The 20008-nt window shown below is 42.4% G+C and overlaps 1 protein-coding gene across 2 annotated transcripts in view; it reads right to left on the bottom strand.

The window, feature by feature from the left end:
- Positions 1 to 1293: 1293 nt before the first annotated feature.
- LOC122412880 (inactive tyrosine-protein kinase 7-like) overlaps positions 1294 to 20008 on the bottom strand; it is a 29232-nt gene continuing 10517 nt past the window's right edge. The window contains exons 3-9 of one of the 2 annotated variants that reach the window (XM_043422841.1): positions 6819 to 6942; positions 6158 to 6594; positions 5738 to 6034; positions 5035 to 5601; positions 3945 to 4220; positions 3558 to 3740; positions 1294 to 3371 (exon numbers count right to left, since the gene is read on the bottom strand). In XM_043422841.1, the coding sequence (XP_043278776.1) occupies positions 2269 to 3371; positions 3558 to 3740; positions 3945 to 4220; positions 5035 to 5601; positions 5738 to 6034; positions 6158 to 6594; positions 6819 to 6942 (2987 nt within the window). In that variant the 3' untranslated portion in view covers positions 1294 to 2268. The remainder of the gene's footprint in view (positions 3372 to 3557; positions 3741 to 3944; positions 4221 to 5034; positions 5602 to 5737; positions 6035 to 6157; positions 6595 to 6818; positions 6943 to 20008) is intronic. The other variant, XM_043422842.1, reaches the window with a different exon arrangement.

Below are 20008 nucleotides of genomic sequence, written 5' to 3'. Positions count from 1 at the left end.
TTGTTATTATAGTAAGTACGTTTTTTTTTTTTTCGTGCATTCGGGGTGTCAAGATTAGTAGTATCGAGAACCCTAATTTATGCTCTATTCGTCATTAAACTGATGAATGTTTGGTTCAGCCCTGGGACGAGCTTTATCAGTTATTTTCCAAGCATTTTATTTGTTTTTCCCACTTCATTGATTGCTGAAAATTCAGCTATAATTCTCGTCCCAGAGTGTACGTGAAAAATGGTTACAAAATTCTCCTTTAATCGTGAAAATTTGTCTAGTTGACCAATGAAAAAATTGCAATTGTATAATTACTATCGATGTGCAAAAGCTCCTTTTTTTATAAATTGGTCGAACGTTTTAAGCGTTATGAAAATTACTGATATTTCATGGAATATTTGGTGCATTTTTTTAGTAGCAAAAGTCGGCCAAGACCACTGATTAATCTAGTTTCTTATTTGATGAAAAATGATGTTTGTTAGATAAAAATGTTCATGTTTCATAAAGGTGTTAGAAACGTTTGTTAATAATGTTCGGAAGCTCAGGAAATGTTATACAGTTTCTGTTTCTTTTTTTGGAAGATTCGAGAGCTTTTCCTTCAGCGTTACCGTTGCTATTACATTATAAAGAGAGACAAATTGGGCTCATAGTTTATGCAATTACGCACATTTTTTTCTTATGTACAGGGCCATTTATTTCGTTTTTATATTCATCACTTTGGGTCTTTCCACGCTCTTGTACGAGTTATTGAGTATGAGTTTATCGATTATATATCGAGCATTAAAACTATTTCCATGAAATTCGACTTCTTTTATATATCCTCAAATTTTTCACTCTTTTTCGCATCTTTTTCTTACCGCACGATTGAAAAAACCTTCTTCCTCGTATGATTAATTCGAGTTTTTAAAGTGCGTTCTTCAGTCGGATTACAATGAGATTGACGCAATCCCCTGCTTTTTCGTAATGTTGCGTGTAGTGTTATTTTCCTTTTTTTTTTCCTTTTCAATTTTTTTTCGTTTACCTAGCGTACGATCTACGGAGAATACATGTACATTCGATGTGGCTTGATGATACTTAATGGCTAATATCGATTATCAGGTTAATTATTTGTTTGTTTCATCGAAACGTGTATACTTCGATAAAATCGATGATATTTTCTGTTTTTTTTTTTTTTTTATTTTCGTTTTTTTTCATTTAGTCCGGTGTTGCTATAGGAAGACATACACGCAGTTCAATCTCACTCATTCGCAGTAGTTTTGGGTTTCAGGCCTGATTCCTTCCCTCGTTTTTCATTTTTCTTTAAAAGCAAAATGGGCAATTATCGTTGACTTGAAAAAACAAAAGAAAATTATTCTCAACCAGCTTTTGGCGTTGAATCATTATCGCGCGAAGGTGATTCAATCGATCGATGACTTTGTGTGTCCAGAAAAAATAAAAATGTTCGCAATCATCGGTGATTTGATTTACAAATCGTTTGTTCAAATTGTCGATAAAAACGATGTTAACGATTTTTTTTTTACGAGAAACGTTACGAGAAATGCCCGTTTGAATAATTATTTCACGATACAGAGCAGCGGACGTTCTATTGGAAATAAATATTATCATTACAACGTTAATCTTATGATACTAATGGACGCGACAGAATAATCATCGTGAGACCGACGGAAATTGGACGTTCTTTGAACTCGTTTGACTAACATATCCATTCACTTTTTATCTTTCTTTTTTCCACTATTATTTTTTTCCCCTCGTTTTTATTGCGGGCACGTGCGCACGGGCAAAACAATTCGGAACTTTCGTTCTTATATCACCATTTATACGTGTAATAAAAAGTAAAAAAAAAATGAACAACGCCCCATGGAACTTTGAGGAAGATCGTCGAAGACCATGAGAAAATTGCAATTAGCTTATCGTTGTTACACCAAAATTAAAGTTTCCTTGAATTTTTGCGGCATCGAATCAGCAAATTGTTTTGTTTATCGATCTTTCAATATTTCGATCCACTCGTTTTTCGTAAGCTTGCTCAAAGTTTTTCAGCGAAGGGGAAGCCAAAAGAGAAGCTTTACTGCTAAATTATTGTTTTAAAGAGCCCTCAATTTTCGCCTAGAAGAATGTAACCGAAGTGGATAAATTCCATGGGGTCTCGTTGTTGGAAAGCTTGGCAGCATCTCACGACAAGTAGAGAGACAATAAATCTCTCGGAATTTTAGTTTAGAGTCTCACGCGACGTTTCGTCGAGTTTAAGTGGGCAGGGATGGAAGCATATCCATGATTGCGGATTTAGAGGCAACTGTCGACGACGATTTCGCCGATTTTAGTGACGATTTCATCGAAGGTCGGTCTGTCGCGTGGGTCGTTGGACCAGCAAGATGTCTGTAATTCTTGCAGGGCGGGGGGTGCAGCTTTATGGGCTTTCCAGACGAGGCTGTGGCTCTTCAGTTGGGTCATGACGGAGTCGTCGTTGAGTTTGTTGAAGGGCAATTCACCTTGGTGGAAAATTTCCCAGACTAGGCAGGAGAACGAGTAAACATCGCTTTTGGTTGAATATTCATCTTCGTAAACAGCCTCGTAGGGTAGCCACCTTAAGGGGAGAACTTGATTACGATACTTGGTGTATTCTTGCTGGTAGGGCTCTTTGGTCATGCAAGGCAATGATATTTTGAGGCTCAGATTGCTCGCGATGAGACAATTGCGCGCGGCGATGTCTTTGTGGACGAGGCGATTGTCCGACAAGTGTTTCAGTCCTTTCGCTGCCTGATTGGACAGCGAGAGAATCTGAGCAACCGAGAGTTGCGGAGCACGTTTTTTCGTCTCGTGAGACGGACTCGCGCCATTTCCGGTTGGTGTCGTACCGCTCCCTCCATTCGCGTTGCTCCCTTCTTTTCTGGAAGCGATTAAGAACTGTTTCAAATCGCCCCAGTCCGTGAATTCCATTATCATATAATCCGGCTCTTCCTCTCGACACAATCCGATCAATTTAACCACATTCTCGTGATTCAATTTGTGCAGAAGATCCAAATGTCTCTTGAACTCCTGCAACACTTGCTCGTCCTTTGTGTTCGTCAAACTCTTCACCATCACCGCGTGCTCCTTCTCGCCGTCCACCTGATATTTCGTCGAGAATACGTCTCCGAATTCACCCCTTCCGAGAGGCTTCAATTCACGTAAATTTCCACGCGACACCGTCAACTTGTCGTAACTCGATTTCGACTTTTTCGAATGATTGCTACTCTGACTCTGCCCCGTCTCCGCTCCATCGCTCTTGTGCGATTCACGATTCTCTCGAGCCTTCGATCCGCCGCCCCCTCCGCCTCCCGAATTCTTGTGGTTCGTTGCCTTTAACTCCGTTTGCTCTTCTTGCACTTCGCCGTTCTCCAGTTTTTCTGAAATCAATCATCACGTTCTTTTTCTCCCGTTCTATCGACACTTTAAACGAATTTTACAGATTCTTCGACTCCGAAAATAAAGTATTTACGCGCTTTCATGTTTTTATATTTCCCTCAATTTCAATCCCCTCAAAATTCGAGCTGAATCCGAGACTCGTTTAAATTCAACTGACTGACACTCACCCTCAGCCTGTTCTTGTAGATACTGTTGCTTTCTGCGTCTGCGGCGATAACGGCAGTAGAGCATTAGACCGACGACGAGAACCATGTAAGCAGCTGCTACACTCAAAGTTATCGTCACCGTTTTCGTCATCATCGAACCATCGTAACCGTCAACGTCCACTTCCGGTCTATACGAATCTATAGCTTTTCAAAAAGTAAGTAGAATTTTCAAATGAGATATCTGTTGGTCCAAAATATTCAATATTCATATTCTGCTTAAAAACAAAAAAAAAAAACAAAAAGACAGGGCTTGTGTTCCCTTTGAATTTACAGTCCTGACGATCTTTTTGTGGCAAATAAAAATGCTTGAATATTCTTTGACACGTTAAATGAAAATTGTTGACGTACCTCTCACGTTTAATTGGACTTCGACCCTCTTCAGTCCTCCGCTGTTACCTGCAGTGCAACCGTACATTCCCTCGTCGCTTAAATGTGCCTCTTTTATGTACAGACTCCCATTCGAGAGGACCTGAAGCCGGGGATCATCCAGATTGTTCAAACGTGAATCTTTGTCCCACTGTATTTGTGGCAGGGGATTACCCGTGGCTGCACAATGCAGCATAACAGCATCGCCTTCTATAACCTCCGTCGGATTTTGAGGCAGTTTAGTGAATTTCGGAGTAACTGTAATCCCGAATACGTCATTTTAATCCATAACCATTTTTTAACCATTTTTGTTGCATCATTTTCTGCGTGTGCAAAAGTCTCAAATCTTGCTCTGCCAAATTTGCGTCGACTCACAACTGAACATTTTTTATACAAATTAGTACCTTTGATTTGAAAAAAATTGCCAGGAGGAATAAGACACAGATTATTAGTAATTTAAGTAGCTTATGTTGCTCTCCGTTCTTTCAACTAACTCTATGCTAAAAATCGAATAGGGTTGCTGAGGGCGTAAAGGAAGGACAAACGAACAAAATAAATAAACAAACGAACACATTTTGGCATTTATAATATTAATTAGGATTAAGATCTTTCGTTATTTAATTTCGAAAGAATTACTTAGATTTGATCTTTCTTTTCATTGATACACTCATTCCAATTTGTCTGTCATTGGGTTTGTTTGGGTTTGTTTGGGTTTGTTTGGGTTTGTTCTTCGGTTGGTTTTTGTTTGAAAAAATCAGGAGTGTATTTCAAACATTTATTGATTCGTCAAGTACCATATTGATTTGCAGATTGAACAAATATTTGCAGATGTGAAAAAATATCATTACAAAAATCATTACTACAATTTCGATAATTTTGATATCACCAATCGGGGTCAGCCTCGTGGGTAATGCTTTTTTCTTTAATATTTCCAACAGAAATAATTTTATGCACGAAATCATTCAGAAAAACTGTTATGATAAGGACAATAACACGATAGGACTACGATTAATGAAAATTCTATGATTTCGAATCTCTTTTGTTTTTTTTTTTTTTCATTCGCGAAACTTACCAACAACGTCGATGTCGATCGTATGATTGATAGATCCTTGGGCATTCGCTGCGATGCAGGTATAGCGTCCCTTGTCTTCGTCGACGACGCCATTGAAGTGCAAAGTTCCATTAATGTCTTGAACATGTTTCGGGAATTCTTTGTCCTCGTCATCCTTGATCCATTTGACCGAAGGATTGGTGGTGCCTTGAGCTTTGCACGAGACTCTGGCGTTCGATCCGAGTTCGAGTTTTTTGTCGACGGGGGGTGGTGAAAATTTGAGCTTTTCGCGGACAACGAGACTGGCGCTTTCGCTGATGAGAGGCTCGAAACCTTTGGTCGTAATTTCACACGCGTAATTACCCTTGTCCAAGAGATAAGCCGATTTGAAGTGGAGAGTCGCGTTCCCGTTTCGGACGGAAATTCTGTGCCGCGTTGGCCCACCGGTCTCTTTCAGTGGCTCGCCATCTTTGAGCCACTGAACGCGGGTCACGGGGGGCTCCATCCCCGAATAGGAGCACGCCAAGGTCGCGGACTCACCCTCCATTATTTCTAATGACTCGGGCGAACTTGTCAAGTTCGCTGGGGCTGGAGAAATACAGAAAAATTGATTCAAGTGAATTATTGAAATGTTCGGGCGCTCGCTCAAATGAATTTCCAAAATAACTGCTTTTTCTTCGGAGTCATATTTTTCGCTCGAGATCCACAGCATGAATGTACTCACTCGAAACAACGACTTGAACTTCCATCTCGGATTCTCCAGCAAGGTTCTCAGCAACGCACGTATAGTTTCCAGCATCCTCTTTGATCCTCGCTTTGCCAACGATCAATGTATTGTCCTGAACCCTCACCGGACCGGAGTCGCTAATTATATGCCCACGTGGATCTTTCCAGTAAACACGTGGCGCAGGAAGGCCCGAGGGTTCTAAGCAGCTTACCTGGAGCTCTTGGTCTTCGCCCACTATTGCCAATTGTTCTCGTAATCGCGGCTCAAAAGATGCGACCGACAAGTTTTGTAAATCTGATGTAAAAAAAGGAATGTTTTGTAAATAAAATAAAAATATCGAAGCAGTTTATTAATTATTGTCGTCGATCCCATCGTTACTTTCAAACGACTTGGACAGTCCAGACCGAGAAAACTTACAGGCAATTCGTAGCTCAGCGGTGTAGATCTGCACAGTCTCGTCTCTGATACCGTGACACGCGTAAACTCCTTGATCACGATGTTCCGCGGCTCTTATAACGAGGGTACCGTTGTCGAGAACAATTTTCTCGTCGTCAGTCTCCACAGGCCCGATTGACTTCAAGTACCAGTTGACAGCGTCAGCGTCTTCGTAAACGCAATGCATGACGGCGGGCTCACCGCGTTTGACGATTAAATTTTGTGGCACAACCTTGATCGTCGCGGTCGCGTTGCCTGGCACGACCAGGGGAAAACTCTCTTTTATCGGCGATGATCCAGCCTCGTTTCTCGCCAAACAAGTGTAGACGCCGTTGTCCTCGGGGTCTACTTTGCGAATGTGTAATTTCTTGTTTTTCTTTATGTCAACGCGATCGTTCCTCGCGAGACTTTCGGTATTCCTAATGAAAAAGGCATCATTTCTCTTAATTATACAAAATTAATGTTGTTTTCGAAATTCGCTGCTGCAAACGTTTATGAAAGCTCGTAACTAGTGGAGCGTGTCACTGGACAGAGGGAGAGAGAGCGAAATGCTCATCCCCAATTACGTATACTGTGAAAAACTTCTCGCAGCCGTAGATTATTCGACGAAAAGAATAAAAAAGAGGAAAAATGTGTCACTCACTTGAACCACTCGTATCGGAGGTCGCCGGATCCGTCCACGTGACATCGAAGCTCGACATCACCGCCGCTTTTAGTAAGAGACGAGAATTTCGGTGAGACGAGAATGACGCTCGCTTCGCTGATCCCTGAAACGAGAAGAGAACTAAATGAGCGAGCGCCGTTGAATTCCTCGACGTTGTTCGCGAAGAGAAAAAGAGTTTGGGAGCCATTTGAAAAACAAAATGAAATAAACAATGTGAAAGCAACGAGTGAATGAGAAAGAGACGAAAAATCGAATGGAAATGCCCCTTCGGCGAGCGCGTTTGATAGAACTTCGGGGTTGAGCTGACAGATTTAATCGAATCCCCGAGAGAACGAGATTCGCAGAGACAATTGAGAAAAAAGGAAGCATCGAAAGAAAAAAAAATAGCGAGACCGTCGGGGGACTTTCCCGTGGCATTTTGGACGCTTCGGGAGGTTTTTTTCCCCCGAAGTTCGACGGCATTTTCAGTTGATCCGTCGGCCGTCGTTGTTTCCTCATTCGCTTCGAATCTCCTTCCGATGCGTTCGAGACACAATCTTGAGTCTGGCTGATTCCCGACCCGCTCCCTCATTCTCTATCTCATCGCTTCCTCCTCCGCCGAAGTAAATGCTCGCAGACTCTCCGAGCGTGGACAGAGTGGAAAGACGAGAGAGCCGGGGAACTGGATAACGTGAAATTTTTTTGCTCCTCCGTCGCATCTTTATTCCGAGCGAAAGAGAAAGAGCCGAAGAGCGAGAGGAAGATAAACAGTTGGCCAGGAGAGCGGAGAGAAGAGAAGCGCAGACTTTGTATATTAGACTGTACACACAACGCGGGGACACACAATAAAAAGAGCGAACCCGTGTTTTCAGAATCTCTTTCCATCTCTCTTTCGCCTGTTTATTTATACGGTCAGCATCGTTGGATCAAACAGCCCGGAATAGTCGGCCCGCCACTGCATTCCCACAATGGTCCAGATGCGCAAAAAAAATGCAAACGTCGTTTTTCCCACCCAGCTGCATAAAATTCACATGGTCGAATCAAGTTTGACGTCCTTGACGAGACGATCGCGATCGAACTAGGCCAAGCGCGAAGAAATCTCGATAAATCTCGTATTCACCGTCTCATGCTTGTAAACGTAGACTCGATTCTTACGGATGAAAAGTTTTCTGAAGGACTTTTAGCGACTATTCGAGACCGTCAATCCAGAAAGCCCGCTATCAAATGGCCAAAAGACGAAAGATTCGCTCCCTACGACTGAACTCTATTTGCACGAGCATATGTACGGGTTTTCGAGTGCTTGAGGTAACAAAAATATGTTGAAGGCGTGAATGCGAGTTGTTTCGTGGAGAAAAGTGAATTGGAGGAGAGAGAGAGAGAGAGAGAGAGAGAGAGCCCAAGAGGATGGGCAAAAGTGACAATACGGACAATGAGACAATAAAGAGCGGCACAAGCTCTCTGTTTCTCTCGACTTTGATGATTTCCGCCTCTCGCTCAGTCGTAATATATATTTGTAACTGCAGTGCTTTATCCGCAAAAAGTTGAGAACTCTCTTTTTTTAAATTCCTTTTTCTCCCGCCTCCCCTTGTTTTATCTTTCAGAACTTGGGCAGCGATGCCTGGTTCGTTCGTTCATAATGGCTGCTGCGTGTACTCTCGGTTTTTTTCTTCGTGCGTATACGCGTGTACGTGTGAAGATTTTTATTTCTTGCATTCTGCCTGTACGAGAGGGAAGTGTGGGGGAATAAAGGAGAGGAAAGAAAGAGTGGCATGTTTCTTCCCTTCCAGTCCGGTAGTGGCGTTCTCTTTCTCCGTTACTCTCGAAATCCCGCGACCGCATTCTTGTACAACTTTTGCGGATAATGAAAAATGAAAAGAATTCGGTCTGCACACCGTGAAACTTCGCCACGAGAGATTCTTCGCGGCCACTCGAGCCGCTTTTCTCTCCCGGTCGGTACTCCGGAAAGCCCGTGTTTAAATGCACAAACGAAGCGCGAGATCAAAGGCCCACGGTGCAGGAGAGCGAGAGAGCAACCGCGAGGAAAAGGGCTCGCCGAAAGCGGTGTCTCTCTTTCGAGAGAGCGTGACGACGAAAAACTCGCAGCTTGCTCAGCGCCCGAGAGATGCGGCAGGGGGTAGAAGAGCCGTTTATTATTATCATCCCCCGTCCGTTAGCGTCTCTAAGCATCTTCTCACCACCGTGGTGTCTCACTCCCCGTCCTCCTTCTCCTTCTTTCGTTCCCTTGGATGTTTACCGCCAGATTAATTTCCGTGTAAACACCCACGCATACAAGACACACGTCGCGCGCGTCTTTTTGCGCCGCGCACGCGAGCCTCTTGAGGCAAAATAAAAAAAGGAAGCCCATGACGCGTGAGAAAAAAAAATGAGTGAGCGCGAGCGGAAAATCAAATTGGAGAGCCAAAAAATCGTTCACGGAAAATAATCGACCTTCCCGCATATCCGGATAAACCCCCCTCGACTCCTACAAAAGAAAAACAAAACCGGGCGGACCAGTTGGACCGTCATCAACGTCAATATCTCGTCTTCCCAACCGAGTCATCCGACTGTAAAGTCTTCTTAGGCCTCCTTCGACTCCCGGATCGATATTTGCAATTTTCTTATCTGACAATCGACTCTGCTCTATTTTCTCTTTCATACGAGAAATTCTAAACTATCCAGACTCGCGGATAATCGTCTGACGGATTCATCCCCCTTCAATGTTTTACCCTCATTTCCGATTCAGCCGCTCTCCGCGGGCTTGACTCCCTAAATAATAAGTGGTTTGGATCTCTCTTCCGCGCGTATCTCTCAATTCTCTTCTCGCTCCTCTTTTTTTTTGTTATGTACTGTCTTTTTCTCCTTGCCCTCCGGCACATCGTTGTTATGATTCCTCTTGAAATCACCTGAATAATCCAAGATCCATTCAGGAGATTCTTGTTGTAGTTCTGGACCATTGACTGCACCTATATCTGTACTCCTGTTTGTGGAACTCCGTGTGTGTGTATCGCTTATCCTTCGCATCTCTGCTACGCCTCGTCGTCGAGTTTATATTACCAGACGTCGGAATAAAGGGGGTCGAGTTTTCCCCATGAAAAGCAAACCCTGTTTAGTGTACGATATCTCCCACGTGCGTCTATAACTATAACCGAAAGACAAACTCGAAGCAGGGGGGACGGACGTTTTGCACACGAATGTTTATTCCCGGCTGAGAACAAACAAGCAAAACTAACTCTACTTGATACATAAATTAGTTGGGTTTACGTGCGTCCAGACACTGCCAAGTTCCAGCAGCAGACAATCGTTTTGCTTGTCGTTGTCGTTGTTGTTTTTTTTTCCAGCGAAAATTTCATTTTTACTATTCATCTTTAGACCGAATTGCTTTTCATCGATTCGCATAATCTTCGAATATGTGGCGCTAACAGACTTCGTTATTCCCTCTGAATTTAAAAAGCTCGTTTTTACGCTCGATTGACCATGATTTTTCCGCGACATTGGACGAATAATTTTTTCCAGCACAAAATTCCCAATCTCTGATCCATGAATCGATGCACAATGCACTCCCGCCCCGTGAAATTTCACCGGAGAGCTATGTAAAATACGATCGATTCAAATTTACATACTCTCCTCCCAGCTAAATTCCTCGACGCAGTCGAATAAAGTGCTTCTCGTCGCTCCGGTTCGTATGTGAGAATTGAAAAAAGCACAGTCGACCAAGACTCCCAGGCTTCCGAATGTTTTTAACAGATTCAAGCTTAATCCTGGACGCGGAGTGCGGAGACGCGACAACGAGAAGGCTACAAAATTGATGTTCAATCTCGATTCGTACTCCTGTAAACGAGAAGAAGCGATGAATTTAAAAAGTCCCATAACCACAGTTGACCCGGACGTAGAGAACCGAGGGGAAGTAATAAAAACGTTGCGATTAATGTTTTGCCGAGTTTCGCCGTAATTTGTAAACCATTTCATTTCCCAGTTTTCATTTTCCACATAATCTCACGAATAAAAGACAACAAAAGCGAGCGGAATTCTCCAACAAAATAATAAAAACGTACAGAAGTGCAAAAAAAAAGAAGTTTTACAATATTGGCACTCGAGCTACATGGCATGGACGTTCTATAAACTTCTACTCTGTGACAAGAGAAAAAATGAAAAAGTCTAACCAGAAGAGGGAGTAAAGTAACGAAGAGAACAGCCAAAATACACGTACCATAACCTATCTGGATAAGGGCCAGAGAGCACGAAAATCCAAGAGCAACCATTTACATATAACGGTAGACTATACGACACACGTGTATGTACGCTTCGCAGAAAAAATATATGGGTTAACCTCCCTCGAATGATCGCATTATCGAATCTCATTGGTCCAAAATTCCAGCAATTCCTTCTACGAAAACTGAGAGACTATCGAAAACTGCAGCGTATATTTTCTAACGACTTTCGAGAGGGTTTTAAGTTTTCGAGATATTTCAGTACTTCGATGATCCTTCCAAACCGAACGATTATATTCTCGGGAACGTCAAGATATTCGAAAGTCTGCGCCTCGACTAATCTCGAATCCGGAATTAGCGAGATCGATTCAAAGTCCGGTTGGTACGGAACGCCGCATATATTTAATGGAGCATTAGTACATACGTATGTATCACACAAGCATATATACGTGTCCATATATATATCCATTATATATGATAGTAAAAGTAGCGAAGAGAGAAGCACCCGTAGTTTCGTGACGTCGAGCAGTCTGGTGTGCTCTCTACGTTTTCGAGTTTCTGGTGTTCTGTGATGCGCGAGCGCAGACCCGAACGTGCCTCGCTCGTATGGCTTTAGGGGTAGTAGAAACAGAACGAGGGAGAGATCGAGGAGAGAGGGAGAGAGAGAGAGAGAGAGAGAGCAGCAGGAACAGCAGGGAATGGTGGATAGCTCGAGAAGAGATCGAGAAGGGGGTTGAAGGGGGACTCGCAGACTGGCAAACGTTGGGGTAGTGGCAGAGAGGCCAGGGGGAAAATGGTACGCAAGGGAGTGAGCCAGATACCGGGTATACCCCAATATCTGTATACATTCGTGTCTATGTATATGTATTTGTACTTATACATGCAAGTTTACGAGCATACACGTATATAAAAGGGGTTTGCTTGTGGGGGTAGTAACTGCTCTCGTTGCCATAGCGACCCGGGGCCAGTATACTTCAGCTTGTTATATATGTATGTGTATAAATGCATACACACAAATATATATGTATGTGCAGTGGATATAGCGCGATCCTGACTCGTGTTGGTAGATGGCGGACTCTCCTAGGTCCTCCTCGCTCGGTCGATGCGAACGCACCATAAAGTTTTATGGCTATCCAGCGCACACAAACGCACACAAAGCTCCACGAGATATCCAGCCACCCCTACATTCGAAAGTGCTTATACGTGTACCCAAATGTGTACGGGGGTAGAGAAATGTCGCGCGGGTTTGTGTGTGTGTTCTTCTTCAGGCCACACATCCTGGCGTCCCTTCGTTGATTTCAGCGGCAAAACTGGCCTGATAGACCTTCTATCCGCCAGGTTGTTACCCGATAGCTTCCGCTTTCGTCTTCGAGTGTATAGATGCGATTGAAAAAATTTAAGTATTTTCGATCGATCACGCGACATTGGGAAAGGGGTGGAAATTGAAATTTTTGCAATTGTTGACATTTTTGGAGCGACCGAACACAACAACCCCCTCCCTCGTTCTTTCTCCCATCGGAAGGTACGCTTGGGTAAAAAATATTCACTGCGAGTTTGCAGCGAAAAAGCATCAGCAAAATATACCGACAGCAGCATTTTTTGTCCACGTGTATACATGTATACTATTCAATATAATATGCATGAATGTTTCATAGTGCGCTTGTTTATGCGAAGGGATGAAGTCAAGAAGCCGAAAATCACGACGACCGTCGAGAACTCGAGGGTTCGCTTTCATTGAAGTACCTGTGTATATGTATATAGATACTAGAAACTCCCAAAGTACTTTTCGGGATATAACGACTGGTCGTTATTTCAATTTCACTTGCAATTATTATTATCATTATACTAATTATTATTTTCAGCTAAGTGAGCGGAAATAACAACAACGCTGATGACGATCACAGCTCTTTTGAAGCTTGATAAACAGTTAAGAATAACGGATTTCGATCGTCGTGGGAAATCGCGTATTTGTGAGAGCAATATTTTCGTGGTGAAAATTTTCTGGGGCTTATTTTTGGGAAATTATTTGATGCGTCGACACGGCAAAGATTCTGAAAAAAGCTCGTATCTTATCGGACGATTTACTGGGATATCGACACGAATAAATCAAAGATGCAATAGACGTCAGGTCGACGAGAAGTTAATACATTTCGTGGTTAAGCAGTCGAAGATATAAGGAAATAAAATTTTTCGTTTATCTAGCCTCGCAGTGTCGTCGACTGGCTATCGCCGATGGAAAGTTCACTATGAAAAAGGCATTATCGAGACCGATTGTGAGATACAAACGAAGGGGGTCACGCCTTTTTCACTCCAAGCAAAAACGCTTCCGTATATCTATATAAAGCAGTTGGAACGGTGGGCGTGCTAGCCGACAAGAGTCCTGCGCGTCGAGATAACGGGATGTCGATGCCGAAGTGTGCATCGAGAGAAACTATGTTTGGACTGAAGTTGGATTAAAATACCGAAGGTCCTGCCCGATGTTTAGGGAATTTATTCCTCGATTTGTTATCACAACTTGAATTATCTTTTCTCCCAGCTGATTGAAGTTTTCTCATTTGGTTTCGTTTCGACGATACTTTTATGCGAATCTGTCGCGAATATAAATTGAGGGAGATTATGAAACAAATGGGAGGAAAGAATCGTCGAATTTCGTAAAACCAGAGAAAAGGAAGCTCTTGATGAAATTTCGCAACTCACTCAAGTCTGGGGCTTGAAAAATGGGGCTTTTTGGTGTTGAAAAATCATTACGCAGCCAACACGCCGGAGGTAGATGGACATGTGTAGGGGCTCCTCGGAGGTTCTCTCATTTTTTGCTTCCTCCTTTTTTCCATTCCGGAGGTGTAGGGTAAGACAGGTTGATGGCTCTCCTCGAGGATGTGCTCGGCACTCGGGGCACGTATACGCAATACATCGCCACCCCCTTTTTTGTTCGCACGTGCGTTCGAATATGTGTATATACATGGTTGTATTAGCAGGCGAGCTGCTCCAGATAGTTTCCTATTCAGATGGTGAAGTGAAGAATTCCTTATCGGAAGAAAAGTCTGATTACCTCTCGTGATAACGTTCCAAATTACCCAAGCGAAGAGCGCCCTTTTTCGGGTTCAAGAAACAAGATACACGGCGTTTAGTGTACTTGCAGAGATATTTCTTCCTCGTGCATACAAAATAATGTTTATTGTTGTGAGTTTCTTACAATGAGTTCATTCATCAAATTTACAACGCACGAAGACGAGCTAATTATTTTTAATTTGAAAGAGCTTCCCCTTGTACTTCGTTTTTTTGTCCTCTCCTTTTTTTAAGACCGAAGCTGCTTTTCCTTTTCACGAGTACACTTCGCGCTATCTCTCCCTCTTTCTTACTCAGTCACTCTCATCGGGGGGGGCAAAACCTCGCGACTTCTACCTTTTTCGTTGATATGCACTCTCACAGCCAATTATACATTGCTTAAATTTCTATGTGTGTATGTGTAGGTATAATGCACACAATGGGCTCGTGCTTGAGATGGCTATCCTCCCGTCAAGAGTCTCGCGCAGTTTCCAGTCCTGACGAGTGTCTCCGCGTATATAGATATAAATATGACTGTGACATGCGTCTATATGACGAATGCATATTCCGTGCGTTTCACCGCGTGAGCTCTACGAGAGAAGAAAATGTAGATATTACATGTGCTTGCGCGTGTGATTTTTACACACGCCTGTAGTTCCACGAACAGAATGGCTTTAAAAATGATTTAAACTAGTTTGTTTCGGCAGCTGATCCGAATGAATTTCGAGTGAAATGCTGGAAAAAATGGAAAATATCGACTTTCGATTGATGTTTTTGGGGAACATGAAAAATGTTCCAAGTTGTCGAAAGACACTTGAAACGAAAAGAAAGGAACAATAGCAATAGTACGATATTGGAAAAACTCAGACTCTTCCGAACGTCGAAGAAAAATGGCGCTCCCTTGTTCGTCCCCTTCGGCCACTAAATTTCGTGCAGATGACGTCGAGATGAGTCGAGAATTGAAGAAAAGCAGGAATCCCGTGCTTGCGGTTTAATTTTCCGTGCTTGTGTACCAAATTCGCGTGCATCTGTCTTTTTGCAGTCATCACACTTTCCTCGGTTAACACCAACGCCACGAGAGAAGACAGAGAGTGAGAGGGAGCCTCCTCTGTCAGGGAGAGCTCTGCGAGAGTGTCTCATCCCTGTAATTCCGAGATTAAAGGGCTATCCGGTCGATGCCGTCTCTCCGACACAGGGACGCTGTGCAACGAGATAGCTCTCTCTCTCTCTCTATTTTCCTGTACAAAATACGGAGATGTGCGTGCGTGTGTGTGGGTGTGTACGAGCTTACGTTGCCAAGCAAATCGCGGCGAAGATGAGCTACAGGAGGGTAAAAACGACGAGAGAACGAGAATGGAGAGAAAATGTGAGGGAATTCGTGAAGGGAGAGAAAATGAGCAAGGAATTACGAGGGAATCGAAACTAGACGGAGCCTCGGCCCTGTTTAGTCAAACAGTGATTTAATTGTACAAGAAAGTTTAATAACATTGAAAAAAATAGGACGAAGCTGGGAAATAAGAGAAAAGGTATAACATAGGATAAGGGCCAAATTGATTTGATCGATGGAAAATATCAATGGAGATAAGGGAACAAAAGGAAACAAGATCGAACGAAGGGAGGTTGAAACGACGAGTGAAATTGCAGAATAGAGGAAAATAGATGAAAACGATTCGGTCGGAGTTCGGGATGGATGCGATTAAACGATTCTACAGTATGAATATCGATTGTCGAGAGGAAACATTGGAAACGACGAAGCAGGGAGAATCCGTTATTAACGAGGCTGGTGAGACTGCATAAGGGGCTTCCCTCGCTCCTCTCTTTTGCATTTCTTATCCCTTTCTCTTCTCCATTTTGCCTCGTACCGTTTTTCGTTTTTTTTCTTCTCTATCTATAGTCATCCAAATTGTCTGCATTACAGAACGAAAAAGTGACATCCCCGCTTTATTTCTATGCCTCGTTTATCCCCCGATTCACCAAATGACGCTCGATCGATATGTAGGAAATTAAATCGCGCGCTTAACGAAGCAGCCAGACACGAGAAGAATGAACTGGGAGAAAGGGAGATGGGCGAGAAACGAAAAATCGATGATCGTTATAACCAGACTACGTGTGATCGCATCCACGAATTTTTCTCTCATTCACGCGTACTATGTAATCATTTAAATCCTTTTCCATCGTTCCTTTTAAGGTAGTTCATACACGAAATGATTTTTTAAAGAAAACCTCGAAATTTACACGGAGTTTCAATGGGTAGTACCGACTGACGCCCATATCAAATTTTAAAGGGTTCGTATTATTGGTTATTTAGATAAACGTGTTTAAGTATGATGAAAAATACACAGGAGTACAGCAGGGACTATGGGTAAAAAATCGTTTAACTTTCCATATGACGAATGAATGCTTCTTACGAAGTTTATGAAAATTGAGTATGTAAGGTCTGAAAAAAAATTCGAGACAATTATCTTACTAGTAATGAAGATATATTACGTTAAAGATTGAACGAAATTCTTAACCAGCACTCGTATAACTTCAAATTTGCTTATTTCGGTATTTTGTTTCTTCTTGGCTTGGCCCAATTCTGTCATAGCCTACTGTCTTTCAATTAATATTTTTTTCTTGATCCATTTGCGCTCTCTAAAGCGATTTTTTACATAAAAAACTACAGTATTTTAGTCAGGGATGAATGAAATTTCGGGTTCGGTCAGTAATAGATCCCCGATTAATTAATGGCTTGTAATTTCATTCACCAAAAAATAAATTGAAAAAATGTATTTACAATATCGAATTAATAACTCTGACATTAATTTAGAATGACAATATTTTTAATTACGAAGTAAAAATCGAGCCAATTTAGACATCCATAAAATACGATTCTTCGGGCATGATCTACCTTAATTGTCAGTTTGTGAATAGGATTTTACCGAATGATCGTATCTCTCGCAATCGCATCAAACGAATGGTTAGCCAAAATGTCGGGTAAAACGAACGCAACGATTGTGCCAGCAAATAATATATTTGCAGCGAATCCTGTTAGACTGCGTTGTCAATTGTTGAAAAACCGAAAAGATAATCGCGGAAATAAGCGGGGTCCTTAATTTTTGGGATATATTCGCGAGAACGTATCCGAGCTCTTGGTATTTAGCGAATTAAGGCTTTTCTTTTGGTCGACTTTAGCTACTCGTATTATACGGTTGAATAATCATGGTGACTGGTACATAGGGACGATTGCGGAGCCGCATCGCCGTTGAGAGATTTCCGGCACAGAGGCTCCTCGAATGTCGTCCGCGCACGGCTCTCATGAATGCACAAAAAAAAGGAATAATATCAGGAAAAAAGTTTCCCCGGGCTCTAAATTAATTACGCTTCTTACTAATTAACTTTTACTCGCTTTTCGCTAATTAGTTGGACGACCAACCTACGGACGAGACGGAAGTCTCGTTCACCGAGATTTCGTCACATATATGTGAAGCAACGCTACAGGTGTGAGATGCGAGAAAACTCGCCAGTTTCGCTTGTTTAGCCCCGAATAAAGGGGGATAACGTTTTCTGTACGACTACGAGTAATTAAAGCGCTGCATATATTTAATTAAACGAATAGATTTTAAATCAGAGCATCTCATTCGCGAGCGAGCAGTTTTAATTCCAAAAATTTTTGCGTTCTCGTGCCAGCAGATCCACTGAGTGAACTCGCAATTGAATTTTCAACAGCGCCTTCAAGCCTCAAACTCGACACATTTCGATTCAAATTCTCCACGGTTACCATCCGTACAGCTGTTATTGGAAAATTAAAAAATCAATGCCATTGAAAATACCGTCTGGAATAAGTTTAAGCAGAGAATTCGCGAGACTCGCGATCGGAAGATTCCATACGAAAAATTGTCCCGTACGATTTCAAACGGGGAAAAAAACGCACCTCAAATTTAGAGAGCTGGAGAAACGTTCCCGGATATTCCGTACTGATTTATCTACAGTCATATGTACGCGTAAGTATATAATAAATTTATACATGAGAAAGGGTTGAGCCAAGTAGCCGGTATAATGTCTCGCTTGCTCCTTTCCTCGAGCATTTTGAGGTCGCATGCCTCGGGACCTGCTCCTCAGGAGTTCTTCACTTTATATACTCTTCTTATACACCCATACAAATACATTTATATGCATATAAATATACGTTACGCAGACGTGTGAAACACGAAGAGCGTTGGTTTAAAACGCGCTTGCACACACGCAATTTTCATGCTCCACAATGGCACATACCACGTGGGGTTGCCAACGGGCTGGTGTGCATGTTTAAAAATGCAGCAGCTTTTCATGGCGAACGTCAAGCCATACAGACTACTCTCTTGCCTACCCCTACCGCTACAGCGAAGAAAGAAAAGGAAGCAAAGAAAGAGAGCGAGCGAGAGAGAGCGAGAGGGATGCTGGAGACTCAACGATTAGCTCTTATATACTCTCCTGCTGCTTTTCGGGTATCGTTGAGCGCGCGTACTATAGAAATTACACGCACATACACACACTTCCCTATAGACGTAACGTATATAGATATTTCTTCGTATATATCCAGCTCCACTTTTTCTCTTTTTATTTCTCCTGCATGGAGAAGAGAAGCGCGAGACAATGAAAATGCAAGCGGAACCTCGTGAATTGAATTCAACCTCTTCACGTACTTTTCTCCCATACACGACGACGACGACGACGACGACGACGACGACGTTGACGACGACGACATCCCCAAGAGTAGTTGGGGAAAAAGAAATGGAAAGGAGGCGAAAAATAACATGGCGTAGAAAAAACAGATTTTCATTCGCACAGACACTTTTTCACGAGCCCTCACCGATTTTAGAGAAACATTAAAATTTTTTCGTCCGAGGTTTCTTCGCGAGGACATTAACTCCAGGTCGACTCATGGATAGTTTCGACAGATTTCAGTTTATTAGTGTGTTAGAAACATTTTGAAACATAAAAATTCGTCCCTCATAACCAAAGTTCATTCATTTTTAAAATTGGTGATGTTCTGCCTTGCGCAGACGTATTTCGTGGATGTGACATCAGTACAGTCGTCAAAATAATAATATATACATGCGTGAAATACACCCCGGCAACCCTCTCGGGTCTTCCAGGCTCAACAACTTCCTTTCCATTGTCACGAGGGAAAAGAGAACGAGGATTCTTCATGTTTTAGGCTCGCTGCATGAATTCAATTCTATATGTACACCCGTATATATGAAGGATGTATAAAACACGTAATATTTCACGGTATATAAAAGAAGAGAGGCGAAATCGCGCCCGACAGGCAGATATTGTTTTTATTGTTTTTCTCTTTTTCATCGTACAAAGCTTTCCTCTCTCTCTCTCTCTCTCTCTCTGACTTGTCCTATCTCCTGTTCCTTTTTTTGTAGGGGCAGTGTCGCCACGAGTTTTGGATCAAGCTTGAGCGAAGGAAGTGAAAATGAGAATAGAATGAAAAAGGAAGAACAAAAAGTCGGACAAGAAAATGCAGTGGAAAAATGATTTTTCTCCGTGCTTTTTTAATAGCGAGAGAAATACTGTGTTTTTTTTCTCTTCACAAATCGAGCTCTATAATTCTCACTTTCGATGCGAAAGCATGAAGAATTTGAAAGGAAATGGCGTGTGTATCGAACTCTTGAAATCGGTGCTCCGCCTGTGAATCCTTTTCATAGTCACGGGCTTTAATATCAAAATGTATACGAAGCTTTGATAAAATGAAGCACCCGAGTGAATCCCTCCGGAGCTCCCGTGCGCTCATCGATTCAATAAATATACATATAGGAACATCGTAATTACTAATTGGCAAGCATTTTATCCGCGGGCGAGAAGAGCAAGATCCCAGTACAGAAATGTATGCGTCCGGAGAATGTGTTCGATTATTTCGCTTTACATTTCCGTACGTATTCGCATTGTATTTGTTGTGAAAATCGT

This window comes from Venturia canescens, chromosome 7 (genome assembly GCF_019457755.1).
Source record: "Venturia canescens isolate UGA chromosome 7, ASM1945775v1, whole genome shotgun sequence".
Lineage (NCBI taxonomy): Eukaryota > Metazoa > Arthropoda > Insecta > Hymenoptera > Ichneumonidae > Venturia > Venturia canescens.
This window is presented reverse-complemented; position numbering and strand designations above follow the sequence as displayed.